Source organism: Pygoscelis adeliae, unplaced genomic scaffold, assembly GCF_000699105.1.
Source record: "Pygoscelis adeliae isolate BGI_AS28 unplaced genomic scaffold, ASM69910v1 Scaffold632, whole genome shotgun sequence".
NCBI lineage: Eukaryota > Metazoa > Chordata > Aves > Sphenisciformes > Spheniscidae > Pygoscelis > Pygoscelis adeliae.
The window spans coordinates 178,406-192,780 of NW_008824227.1; the positions used below are offsets into that span (position 1 = coordinate 178,406).

The 14,375-nt window shown below is 40.4% G+C and overlaps 1 protein-coding gene across 1 annotated transcript in view; it reads left to right on the plus strand.

Annotated features, from left to right (window-relative positions):
- Positions 1-14,375, plus strand: part of EXOC6 (exocyst complex component 6) — a 98,276-nt gene that overhangs the window by 81,685 nt on the left and 2,216 nt on the right. Inside the window, exons 22-23 of the mRNA XM_009334811.1 lie at positions 5,595-5,668; positions 13,124-13,192. Coding sequence (XP_009333086.1) covers positions 5,595-5,668; positions 13,124-13,192 — 143 coding nt within the window. The remainder of the gene's footprint in view (positions 1-5,594; positions 5,669-13,123; positions 13,193-14,375) is intronic.

Sequence of the window (14,375 nt, forward strand, 5' to 3'; positions counted from 1 at the left end):
GAAAAACTCTTGGAGAGGACTTTCCCTAGAGCATTGGTAGCAAAGGAGCAGTGCAACTTAGAAGACCCCGCAATCATAGAAGGAGTGATGGTGGGAGAAAAAAGAATGAATAAGAACAGAAATGCAAAGAAATGGGGAGGGGGGAAAGAAGAGTCAAAAGATGAGTAGATGGAAGCAGTAGATGATGGGGAGAAAAGAAGGACTTAAAGATATGGGATGAAGGACAAAAAAAAAAGAAAAAGTCAGTTCCTGTCTATAAATGTACATTATTGTTCTTATCCTTTTCTTTCGATGTTTATCATTTTCCATGGTTTATGCTGAGACCCATTAAGAACATTTCTTTTTCAAACAGTAGAAATTCGAAGAGATGTTTTTACCCAACGGAAAGAAAGGACTTTCAGTACACAGTTAATGGTATATAAAGTCCATGAAACCATCAGGTTGCCTTATTCCCAGGAGAACGCAAGCTTTCCCTGTTTCAGTGGCGTGCCTCCAGGAAATCGTTCCAGGAGGACACACAATTAGCCCACACTCTTCCAGAGTGCACGGTGTAACATGATGCAGTTAAACCAGAAGACAGTTTTCATCTTTTGACCCGGTGTCAAACATGTCAGTTGAGTAGCTTACCTGAGATCTGTAAGAGAACATAGGCCCTCAGATATTTTCCCACAGAAAGGAACATGCAGTAGACACAAAAAAAATGCAATTTTAAAACCTGACTTATTTTCGAATTAACAGAAAAAGTACCGAGCCAGCCTTTGTAAGTGGCACAACTCAGTGCATTCAGATTCTCCTTTCTTTTTGCCAGTCTAAAGTTTAAATAAAAATCTTTGCCCTTGCTTAGGATGTATGAGAAGGACACTAGAAGTGGGTCTTTCATTTTAAGCACTGACAAGATATTGAACCCTGTGGAAGGATAGATTTGATAATATCATTGAAATGCACATCCAAATTATAGTTTGGGAATGGTAATATGTTCAGTATAGTGTCTAAGTCTTGCATCCATTGACATAGAGGATAGTTTAAAAAGTTCACAGTGAAAGAGAATAATATTGAATAATTCCTAGACACAAATACACAGGTAACTAGGGGGGTGGGGGGAACCTGTGTAACTGGTAGATTGAAAAGGCACAAGCTGAAAACTCAAATGACAGTGTAAAACAGTCCCTGTAGCTTAATTAAATAAAACCAATAATGCGATTTAAACTTCTTTGAGTTAAAATTACTTTAATAAGGGTGTTAATTACTAGAGGATTAACACTGCTTACATGTGATAATAGATGTGGTCAGTCAATAAAGGGTGAGAATAATGTTCGTTTAAGAAGCAAAAGAATCTAGCACAGGATTACTCACCAGAAAGGGATAACATTTCAAAGTGGCTAGTAAAATCAGGGGAAGAGGTTTTCAAATTGCAGGAGGCATTAGAGGCTGAATTGTGCCATCATTACTCAGCAAAAGTTCCATGTATATTGGGATCTGCTGGAGCTAAAATATGAAGAGTAATTATTACAAATAACATATTACGTAGTTTGGAATTATTCTGTTTTCCAGAGCAATTGTAACAAATACTTTTTCAGATGAAATATTTTAAGAAAATATTGTCACCTGAGAAGTGAGGAGAAAAGGCATATTCCAAAGGGAAACAATCAACTTCTAAGGAGAATAATTTATTGAAGATGTGTTTCTTAGAAAAGAAGTAACATTGGCCTATTGACATTAAGCAGAAAGGGTTTTTCCTAATGCATTTGCAAACATAGCAGCAGGAGAAGAAAGATCTTTTGCAAAAAGCCAACAAAAAACAAATTCTGAGCTCTCCAGGTTTCTTGTTACTGCAACTTACTGGGCTCAGAAGCCTTTGCTAAACCAAGTTACCTAGACAAGAAAAACAAAAACAAGTACCAGAATTTTATATGGGCTGTAGTATTTTCTAAAACTGCTATTTTTAGAGTCATTTGATAGATGTAAATGTGGAAGTAAACATCTTGTAGTAGCTGAAGAAGAAAGTGAAGGTTGTCCGGGAAAGAATATGAAACTTTTGTCTAGTGATTTTGGCTTTGCTTTTAACTTGTCTATATTTACATTCCTGAGCTACTGATTGTGGAATTCCTTGTCCAGTGGTTCCCAGGTCTAGTGTAGCTTTCCCTAAGGGATGTAACTTCATCTGCTATGAAGGATGGTTATGCAGCCATACCCTGAATGCACTACTTTGGAAGAAATAACTATCTGTTTACAGTAAACTCATGATGAGCACATCTGTGTCTGTGCCTTATGGAGTGCATTGGATTTTTGTTTCTGGATGTAGACAAAATGATGCTGGTTTCTGGCCTATTATGTCTTAGATTTCAGTGGCTTTCCACGTATTCTAACTCAGCACCCAAGATCAGCTGAGATACTTTATTGAACAGTTGCCATATTTGTATCTGCTTCCTGCAGAGGCTTTTCAGGGAAATACCTGGTATGTAAAATGCTGAGGGCTTTGATGGCCACCTAAGCGAAGAATCCGGAGCACTGAGACTGTGATTTTTTTATTTTAGATCTGCAGCTTTTTGAGAACTGCACAAATCTTAAAAATAAACCAAACCAAAAAGTTATAGATTAAAAAATAATTAGACTGTTGTGTTGAAACAAACTACTTTCCCCTACCTGCTGTAGAACCCCAGGTTACCTCAGTGGAGATGATGTGTTTCATAGTGCACACTAGAGATCATGGACCTCTGTGGAGACCAAACACTGCAGATTCAAGAGATGCTCATAAACCTTATAGACCTGATGTATATCCTCCTGTTAGATTGGAAGCCTCAATCTGTAATAATGTAATTTCAGTATTTTTCTTAGATGTAATTTCCTCTGGTGTTTTGGTCCGAGTCAGAATATGACAAGAAATAACTGAAAAGCTAGGAGAAGGAAATATCCTGTTCTACCACTGAATCGCTAATTCCCAGTGGCCAAGTTGGTGGCTTCCTGGGTCAGTTCTGTGAGCTGCAGCTTCACACAAAGAGCTGAAGTCTTCACCTCCTCTGTGAGCACAAGGCTGATGCCATGGAGCCGTGCCATGCTGACTTGTCTTCCCATAGCCATCAGTTTACATTCGCACACCAGGGCCGTGTATCTAAAACTCCTTCCTGAAATCCTAGAAGTAATCAGACTGAAATTTAAACTTGGAGTTGTAACTATACTTGGGCAGACCACTACGGATGTCTAGTTCTAGGGTACAGTAGCCTGACTTTATAGATTAGATGTGTGTGTATACAAGGACAGTTTGGGTTAGTTAGTTCAAAACAGCATTTGTCAGATAATGACTTTTCGTGGTATGGTATATATACTGACCTCTGGTGACACTGCAGGCATCTGGAGTTACTCACATGAATACTGCTAAATATTAAATATGACAGATGGGACAAGAGTGTTCAATTCCAGAACACAGCATGGAAGTTGAAGTGAACGTGTTTTGTGTTTAAATTTTATTCCAATTACACCAAGTTAGATGATTTTTAAGTAGTCCCACCTTCTCTAAACCAGAGAAGGTGGTTAAAATCTAGTTTTAACATTAGATTTTGAAATTTTTGAATACATCTCTTTAGTGAAACACCTCAAATGGATTTTTACAGGAAGGATTGAGACAAACAATACAGTTTTAATCCCCAAGAAACTTATTTTAAGGTACTGTGCCACTTCACGTGCTATTTATGGCATTATTTCGTAGATAAGCAAATAGTTTAAAGCAAGCCAGTTATAAGTCTCATGCAGTTGAAAAAACTCCTTATACAAAATTTAAGTTTAAATAAACTAAACTGTAAAAATTGCCTCTTCAGTTAATAATGGTTTTGGTAAATTTCAATGTTTAAGTACTACTGACAAACCTGTGTTTAAAAAAAACCCAGAAGCCAAATGAAAATGACAGCTTAAATTTAACTGTGCTATACTAAATGCTTCATAATTTTAACAGCTGAAATTGTGTATTCAAAGTCTCATTCAGGTCGGAGGCAGATGTCCTGTTTTGGGGGGTTGCACTTGTCACCCCTGTGTGCTGTTTGAGCGTGTATGCCTCTGCATCAGAAGCTCAAAAACAAAATAAATGGTGAATGACCTGACAATTGCATAATACACAATTTTTAATCCACACAAATTTTACCATTGACACAGTTTTATGCTTTGTCTAAAGGGACTTCGTGTACGGGCTAACAGGCTTGACAGGAGCAATTTGGCCCGAGCCTGTGCCCTCTGGAGCCTGACTGTCTGCCAAGCTCCTGCTTTTCAAACTCTTCCCTGTTTCTAGACTCAAAAGACGGTTCTTTTGCTACTAGTCCAGCTTATTCTTTAATGATGAAGAAGAACACACTTCATAATAAACATTTGCACTGTAATTAAACAAATCTTCTTTGAAGAGGTATTACTTGTTGCTATATTGTGTATTGCATAGGGCCTAGCTATTTATATTTGCCTCAGTGACTATTTTTCAGTGACTTTCTTCGGATGTTACATCTTGGGCTGCTTGAAGTTTTAATGGGATTTGTAAAAATTATACATTGTGAGTGTTCTTCTGGTTATGGTAACAGCAACAAGCTTGTTCACATGACTTCAACAGCAAGTGTTTTAGTTTGTAGGCAGGCCTAAGTTCATTTGAAGTGCCAAAGAATAAAAAATGTATTTGGGCTTGCTCATGAATATAACAAGACCAGACACCTCTCAGAGTGTACCTCAAGGTCCAGATTTTTAGGAACAAATTCTGCCCTTTCAGAGAATTTAGGTTATAAAGGACTTAATTGAACACAAGTAACTTCTGGTTTTTTCTTAGCATAACAGTAATTCCCAGTGGTTCAGCTGTCATAACCTCTGAGTTTATACATTATACACTTACAAATGTGTTAAAGATTGTATCCCAACATTCATGGTAGTGACAGATATGATTTTCACTTATAAATTTGAAACAGATGGAAGCGTTTAAATATAAAACTTTTTCATTCTTGTGAACATTTAAATGTCCCCAATTTAGGCACAATTTCAAAATGCATAGTGCTTTAAAAAAAAAAAAAGACACGTTTTAATGCAGTGGCTTAAAAACTGAAAGACACTGCCTTTCTAACACAAACTATCCTTCCTTTGAAAATCCAGGGCTCAGTTTTCAAAGCATTGCCTAGGAATTTAGCCTGCGACCCCCATTGACACTAATGGGAATTGCATAGCTAAGTCCCCATAACATCACTTTGAAAATGCATTTGTTATACCAATCCAGAAACAGAGTAGCATAAACTATAGGGAGACATTCACAGATCGAGAGATCAATTTACACTTTGAAATACAAGACCAATGTGTGTTATTCCAGTTATGTGATCAGTAGGGGGAATTTTAAAATTCACCACACTCACAAAATAAGTCACCAGGAGTAAACAAAACAAAATATTTTGGCAAGTGGCAGGCAGACTTGCTAACCAGGCTAACAAGATACTTGTCAGCAGTAACGAACACCAACTGATTAAGTGATAATTGCATTTGGTTGGCGCAGTGTTATTTTATAGTTAGCAAACTCTTTTTTCCTTGTAAGCTGGACTTAGATACCTATATTTTAAATACTTCTGTTGTTCCTTTGCGTCCAGGAAATGTTTAGAGTGACCAAGATTTGTCTTTGTCCAGTTCTGATTCTGGTCCTTCATGTTTTAGTTCCAATCTAGTAAGTGTTTTCATGGTGTGCATGCTTTAATACACAGGGAGATAACATTTGGGGAATTAATGGGGGTGTGATCTTCATGTTCATGCGGGGGGTTTTTTTGTTAATTTGCTGGAAATAAGTGTATACCTGTGTAACGTATATTCGTGTGTACTTGTGCATGAAACATAAGCAGAGACTAAAAAGAAAGTGTCATTGTTTTGTAGCTGTGTTACTGCAGTGCCTATGAGTCCCAGTCATGCACCATGGCCCCGTTACGCTGGGCAGAGCATAAATAAGTGTTTTCACAAAAGGAAGGCAGCGCTGCCTCAGAGTTCGCAAACCGATGAGATTATAGCTCCAGTGAAAGGTTAACGTTATGTCAGAAATTACGAAACAGCAATGATTCTGGTTGACAGGCTTCCTCTTCGGTCATCAAACCCGTTTATTCTTCTGAATAAAAGGTGTACATAGGTACAGTGTGAGCTCCTTGGGTGGGAAATGAGGAGTGGGCCATTTGTGAGTGGCTTTTGTGAGCTTACTGTGTTTAAAATGAAAAAGTTCTCTTCATCTTTGGAGCTTTTCAGCTCCAAACCCAATACAAATAGTAATAATTGATCTGTTAATATATTTGCTATTCCTTTGTTTTAATGACTTAAATGATACATAGCTAACAACAGTCGCGGGGCTTTTTTTCTAGGTCAAAAGTCACACATCCTCAAGGAAAAAATTGCAATGTTATTTCTGTATTCTCTCCTAAGAAAAGATTTTGCATAGCTTGCAGTTGTATATGCTTGGCACCGTTCATTTCCCAGAAGAGTTCACCAGTATTCTAGGCTTTGGGATTTTTTTAATTAAAGAGGTCAAAATCCATTATATCTAAATTTCAAAGAATTTACCAATTAGCTGTAGTCTGCGATGCCCAGCAGGTGGCTTTTATACTATTAAAGGGAGATTGTTTCCATCTCCGATCAAAGCAAGAACAAAACAAAGGAAAATATAGAATATTTTGCTGTACACAGTGCAAACCACATGCTGTGTAAATTATAGGTGAAAACTGTATATGAGAGACTGTTCAGTCGTACCACTTCAAGGAAAAAATCTATATATTTTCACACTGTTTCCCATAAGGATTTTAATGGTAATGTTTAAATCTGTTTAGATTACTGATTAGGTAGGAAGATTAGACAGCTTGCTATTTCCTAAAATGAAGATTGTAGCATTTTCTTGCTTAAAAGTAAAATTAAAAATACACAATTAAGTAGATCAATGAATTTGCTAAAAGTAAAATTAGAAAAAGCTGGGTGTGCTGGAATGTCACAACATGCAAAAAAGTTCCAATTTGCACTTTTCAATGAATCTAAACTTCTGCGATTTTTACCTACTTAAAAGAATGTTTGTGACCTTTTGACCCTTTTGTTATCCCTTACCCAGAAAGGCCTTTATTCTGTAAGGCTTAGGTATAAAAAAATAAAAAGAGCGTTAATGGCATAACAGTCCTTTCTGATCACCCTGTGTAAGATGTTTATGCAAAGTGTCAATAGAAGCAATTGGCCTAACAGTGTGACAACCTGCTTTGCTTGGAAATGGGCTAATCTCCTGTTTGGGTTATCCAGAGGTCAGGTAAGGATTTCTTTTTTTGCACTCCCCGTAGTGCGTGGGTGCATAACCTGCAAACACTACAGGGCAGAAATCAGAAGCGACTGAGCCCAAGAATGCCATAAAGCTTTTTTTTTTTTTTTTTTTTTAATCTTGCCCTTTTTGCTTTTCCTGATTTTTTTTTTTCTCTGCCTTCTTTTAATTTTCCACTTCCTGGTCCCACCCCAGAGAGTCTACTTGAGCGTATAACACATAACAATGACAGGGACTCTACCAATATCATTACCTGCTGCCTCATTTTGTTGGGGTTTTTTTTTCCAAACAGGCATCATCCCACTCTTTTTTGAAGTTCACGTGGAAACCTAGTTTAAATCTCAGTTTTTGAGGGCCGCCCCTGTTGCCCTGTCACAGCAGGCTGGAACTCAGTAAGCGCTCAGGCAAGCATAGCGGGCCAGGCAATGGGCCTTGGCGGGCTGCATGCTGTGAACTCTGGCCTCACTGAATCAGCTTCTGTGTGTTTTTATAACTGCCTTTTTTTTTTCCCTGTTAATTATGCCCCAAGGCTGTGGAAAGACAGCATTTATCTGTTTCAACAGACTAAGCAGCAAGTGTTCTGACATGTTTATCAGGCAAATTGTACCTGACAAAAGGTAATTACACATGCAATCAAGTCCAGAAGTAACTGGGTGATTAGGGGTTAATAAACTGTTTAGCATGAGAAATATTCAGCTTGTGAGCAAGGAGAGTGGGCCAGAAGGACATAACTGACAGTGATACATTAAAAGAATTACTTTTCTTTTGATGGAATATTTGGATTTACAGATAGGTAAGCAGGATATTAAGTGTACAACTCCCCATTTTTATCTCCAGCCCCTGAATCACTGGTGCCTAGTTGTACAACCAAAGCTATTTGCTGACGCTCTTGGTACTTCGGAAGAGATAACGGCACCATTCCAACTTGTACTAAGCTACCTTGGTAATTTAAAATCACATTTTTTTTTCTAGTATAACCAACATGCTTAGTGTTGTCTAATGGACACTGCCCCCATTTCCTCCTGTGAAGCCCTTCTGCTGTCTCTGTGGATAGCTAGTTCCCAAAGTTGCATTCTTTTCCAAGATTATTCCTGACAGTTGCCCAAAAGTAAAAAGGAAAGGGCATCTGTATGATATTTGAGGATGTGACAAGAGGTTGAAACAGCACTGAAAGGGCCAGATGGTCGATTCCAGCAGTTCCCAGTGCACAAAATTCTCACGTAATTACAATACAGCCTAAATACAGGACTACAGCTGAGCTACTCGGGACGTTAGGTAATAATAGACACAGCTTTACTGAGCAATGATTGCCATTAATTTCTATCCAAATATGCCCACATCACCTAGATATTGGGAAAAAGCAAGAGTTCTGAACTTGAAGAACAGGTGCAAGTGCCATATTTGAAACCCGAATTCTGTCCCTAAAATCTTAAGACCTTTTTTTCCCCTGTGGCATCAATATTGTAATGTTTTGTGTTAGCCAAACCTGTTAGCTATCATTGTATTAAAGTAGGACCTCTTTTAACTGAAAAATAGTTCAGTATCTTTTACAATGAGATTGTTGTGTTTAAAAGTCTTCTAATTAAAAACAGCAGCATTATCTGCATAATGTAGGAGATTACTATAGCCTTTTATATAAGTATATATAAACACCTTTTTTTTTCCAAGTGGTGTTTATTTTGAGCTGAAAGAGCTTATGTTAGACACGTAAAAGGCATTTAGAAAATACTTAGACAGGAACAAAAAGTTAGAAAATCAGCATATTGTAGGGCATCATTCAAAATGCAAGTGTAGAACAACAACCAAAGGCCTCAAGTTATCTGTAATGTTAGAAGTATATACATGACTGGCGATGTGGTGGTTTGAGAGGACAACACTGTTTCATACACAGTAAAAGGAATATGCTGCTCTCTGATCATCAGCCCTGATGGTTCCAAGATGTTGAATAAAGGTTCCCCTTCTATCACACCTTTAGAAGAGGCAAATCCTCTAAATAAGGCAGAAGTGTATACCCTATCTATCTTGTAAATGTAAGTAAGTGGACAGTCTATTGAACACTCCATCTGGTATACTAGAAAGGATAAAGCTTTTCCCATGTTCCTTTCTTTTTTGGTAACGATTCATACACACAGATGCATACACTTCTCTGCAAACTCTTTTGTTAATTATTCCTAGTCAGAAGGGCTTGAAGATCTGTTCCCTTGCTCCTAGGGAAACATACTCTGTTTCATTATAAAATTCTCAGGTATAGCATTGCCTGTCTTAGCTTATTCTTATTTTTCATGGTTGTTATGGGATAAAGAGAGTACAACAGTGCCATTGTTCTTGCATAGCAGAGTACGTATATCTAGTTTATTAGGTGCTTCACAGTGTTTCAGCTGCACGGTAAGCTGGTTCTGACAGAGCACCCTCGGGTGGCTCCTTAGGTGGGGCTGTGCGGCTGACTAACAGCTAATGGTCTGCACTGCCTCCAGATTCAGAGTAGTGGGAGAGATTGCCTTTCTGACCGGTTTGAAGTGTTTCCTGGACATGTTAACTTTGGAAAGATGTGCAAAAGAAACGTTTTTCCTATTGTAATTTCAAGGCAAACAATGCACATTCTGACCTTGAAGAAGTCACAACCAGCAGCGCCAGTGTGATGTGCTACACTGTGTGGATTTTGATTGATTTTTGAGGCAGGAAAATATTTATTGCCAGGACCTACTCTGTGCACATATTTCTCTTACTACAGTGCATGTCAGTGTGGACCATTCCTTGCTGGACAATACATCTCATTTTCAGTTATTGTCTCGGTAATAGCAACAGTTTTAGTGGATAAAATAGTAGTAAGGAAATGTTGCTTTAACTTGACCTTTAATAAGCTGATTCTAGTTGCCACAGTAAGAACTACTGTCACAGAACCAGCAAATTCTCCTGTACTTCATGCTTCACAACTGAGAAGTCGTGGGGTGAGCTCACCTGAACTTAATTCCCCTAAATGTTTTTTTTTAATTGTAGCAGATACTCTTTTTGGCAAAATTAACGCTTTTATGATTAGACTTGCCCTTGATACAATTTTTCTTTTTCCACATTAGTAGTAATCACAGTTTTTAAAACTGCAGAGATTTATTTCAGTGGAACTTAACATATCCCACATATTACATCTTTGTAGTATGAGTCACATCAGCATGTCAAGCCAAATCCACAAAGTATTTCCATTATATCTTTACCTTGAGTACCGTGTAACATTACCAAAGGCTGTTCCCTCTTCTTGTGGTTTTGCACACACCTAGTCCCTGTCACATTATAGCATCATTTTAATATGCATCTATTGTGAATGAAAATACAGCAAAAATATAGGGAAAAAGTTGTAGGGTTTTTTTCTCCTCTGTTGAAGAGTCGGCCAAGTTTTCATTATGAATTTCGTGTAGCTATCTGTTTGCATGAATTAAAAACCAGACTTTTTGCATCTTCATGTTCTTCTCTTATTTTCAATAATCTTTGTGTATAAATTTTAAGATAACTTTATCCTTTACTAAAATAAAAATCATCTACCAAAGGATTAGGTAGGCCAGTGCTTCGTTACCAGCTTTGTCTTCCCAAGAGTGTGTTCAAATCACATGAAGTAGCCCAAATATTTTTCTGCATCTTTGAATGGATGGGCTATCTTCCAGATCATATGCTTGTGGCCAAGACAGTCCCACTTTAATAGAGGTCTTTCTATAGGAGGAAGAGGAATTTAAGTGCTTCGTTTATATAAGGCATACATTTTTGTAGCAAAAGGCAGCGTAAATCAGAAAAGAACAGAGTAGCAGAAGTTGAAGCAGATTGTAGGGTCGATACCTCTGCAGCGTGGCTGCAGGAGTGAAGGTGAATTCAGGGCTGCGCTCGAAGGAAGCTTTGTATGGGTGGGTTGAAGTTATTTCCCATACACGTGTGATGGTCCTGGGACCAGCAGCTCATTTATGCTAGACTGTCCTTGCTGCCGTTGGCTGCTCGCCAACCTGCTCCCCTTGCAAAGTGCCTGCATTGACTGAACATCCGCCAAGTGCCAAGTCAGATGCAGGTGATATGAATGGCCAGGACACGGATCCAAAGAGCTGCACACCAGGCAGCTCTTGCCCACCCACAGCGTACAGTATGTGCTGTCAAAGCCCATTATGTACAGCAATATGCCACAGCACAGAACTGTGGCTGTGAGGGGGACAAAACGCACAATGCATAATTGTGCACAGCAGCAGTCCGGTCTCCAGCAGTGTCTGCAGCTCCGTCGCGTTTACTCCAGCAGCAGGACATGTTTGTCACACTGCAGCCCCCGAACACGTGCGCAGAAGGAGGGAAGGGAGCTATGATTGGGTGGCATGTGTCATTTGATTGCATGTCCCTGGTCCTTCATGTTACCTGCCACAGGTCATGACAGCTGCTTTAACTTAGGAGATTTATTAGCATGAGGCTGGTTGCGTGCAGCTCTTTGACCAAGTGTGTAGCAGGGAAGGGGCTCTGGGTATATACCCCTTGCCGATAGTGTCTCTCAGAGTGTTCACTCTTCAGAGCCAGGACTGTCTTGGAGAGCACAGAATATGCTTCATGTTCTTTTGGGACATTGTTTTACCTCATGTGTTGAAAAGCAACAGACTCCATGGTCTGTTTAGAGCCCTACATGCCTACCTGTGTTTGGTCAGGTGACAAATGAGGTGTAATCTTCCACCCCAGCCATCACTATCACTGAGATGCCCAGAGCCACGACACAATCAGGCGGTTGATTCAAGCACTGGAAGTATGATATGAAAATCGCTCATGCAATATTGGCAGGAAAGTTTGTTTGAACTTGTCAGCACTGTAATTGTATCAGTCATCGATGGCTTTGGGCTGCATATTGCTAACAGGATACAGAGCTTCAGGGTTGTTTAGGATTTACCCAGAATCCTCAATTTCAGTGTTACAATAGGGATAAGAAATGAAATCTTTCACCTTTGATTTACTGGACACAACTGCTGCAGGAGCATTGGCATGGTCCTTTCTTAAGGACCATCTCCCATGTGGAGCCCATGACAAGTGGGATTGTAATCAGCAGTAATTTATTAATACATTGTGTTTGCTTCTCTGTAAGAGAGAGGGAACATGAAGTCTCCAGATTATATAGTTTGGGTTCCTGTGGCTGTCAGCTTTATCCTCCCAACTTGTGTTGTGCGCCTGCTTGCCCTGTCTTGCTGCTCTTTTGATCGTGCTTTTGAATATATCATACAGCCTCTATGAGGACTGGGCACTACTGACTGTTCTAACACAGGTAATAAGAAATGATGAGTAACATGCAGCAGCAGCTGACGCTGTGGGTTTCACAAATGCCACTAATTCCTGAGTTATCAGAGCCTTCCCAAGTCTGTTTGCTTAGTGACTAAAGGCATGTTCTCTCCAGGTCAGCAGGAGAATTGATGGTGCCCATCCTGAGAAAGTGCTTTGTGAGAAAGAATTATTTGTATTTGACCTTGAAGGCTATCATGGATATGTAGCCAATAGAGAATGAAATAGCCTCCTTGCTTTTTATATACCTTTCACCCAAATGAGATAGTCAGATGTAAAATCTAGATGTCACTGAGGTTTGTAATGGTCCCTGGAGGACTTTGGAACGACAGAGCAGTAACTGTGTCAGAGGTCCGTTATAAAGCCAGGAAATGTTACTACGTATTCATAAAAGACTATACTACAAATATAGAAGGAGAAATTAATTAATTAGAAAATAATTTAAATTAGACACTTTGTTTGAAAGTAACATAGGAAAGGGGTTAGGAAGTAGAAAAATTGGGAGAGAAAAAGCATATAAATTTGAAGCTGTGAAGACCGGGTGTATGCTTTTATTTTGTAATTAAGTTGGTGTTATAATTTTGGGGATGAGCATTACTGGAGATCTGTGACGTTTTATCAGACTGAGAAGTTTGAGTAAGGCAAGGCTGTCAGAGGTGCAGCCCTGCCTTTAGCCGGCGCCTGCTGCAGCTCTGCCTGCGGGAGCAGGGACTGCTGCTGTTGTGCCCCGGCTGTAACAGCTCTGGTCAGGGCTTAGCAGAAACAAACGTTTAAAGTGAAAAGGGTTCTTTATTTAAATAGCAAAATGGTACGACCTGCAGTAGTCTGTTATGCTTCTTAAAGTGGTCTTTTTTATACAGAAAATCCTGTTCCATCCCACCTTTCCAGGCCTTACCGATGTAGCAAGGCCTCCAGGCAAGCAGGGGCTCTTAAGTTACAGTGAGGACCCAGCTCAGGGGAGCAGCCGTGGGCACCACGAGCCAGGGCAAAGTGTTGCTGATGGTTCCCCATGCTTATTTTAACCGTAGGTTTGGCAAACAGTCGGCAGCCTGAGAACAAGCCCGTGTTAGCCCTCTGCAGCAGGATGAGGCCAGGCATCAGACGCGGGGGGAAGCTGGGGCACCCCCCATTGACGTCAATGGGAGTGGGCCCTGCCAGCCTGCAGTAGCTGTGGGAAAGGTTCCACCGAGCAGGACCGCCTGTGCCCTGGCCCTGGGCAGCCTGGGCAGGGTGCCCGGCAGTGCCCGGCCCACACCCGTGATGGCAGAGGGGGAATTAAGCTTTGAGGGCTACGAGGTTACTGGCTGCTGGAGGTTAGGCATCGCGTCTGCTTGTAAATGCAGGCTGTTTTGTTGAACAGCAGCTCCGAAGTGGCGAGTCAAAGGCCTGATTCGAAACTGCGGCCAGACACAGGACTGTGTCGGGAGGCTTTTTGTTCCCCCATTTAAGTGTTCGGGGTGTGTTTGGGCCAGAATTGTGCCCAGGGCTTGGGGCTGAGTCACGGGGATCAGTCACCACGGAGAGTGCAGCAGGGGTTGTTTAATTCACTTAATTGAGACTACCTGAACCTCTGGTTTAAATTACCGTGAGCAGCAACAGACACGAACATCCCCTTCTGCCTCCCCACGGTAAAGCAAGCTCCTGAAACAGCAAAGTGCGAAGCCATTAGCATCCCCTCCTAGGGCCGAACCTGCACGGCTGCCTCCCAGCGCGCGGAGGGAGGCGAGAAGGCACTTAAAGAAAGAAACGGGCAAGTGAAGGGGCTCCCGGCGAGAGGCTGCGGCCGGGCCCGGGCCGGGCGGCCGCCTCCTCCTCCCCG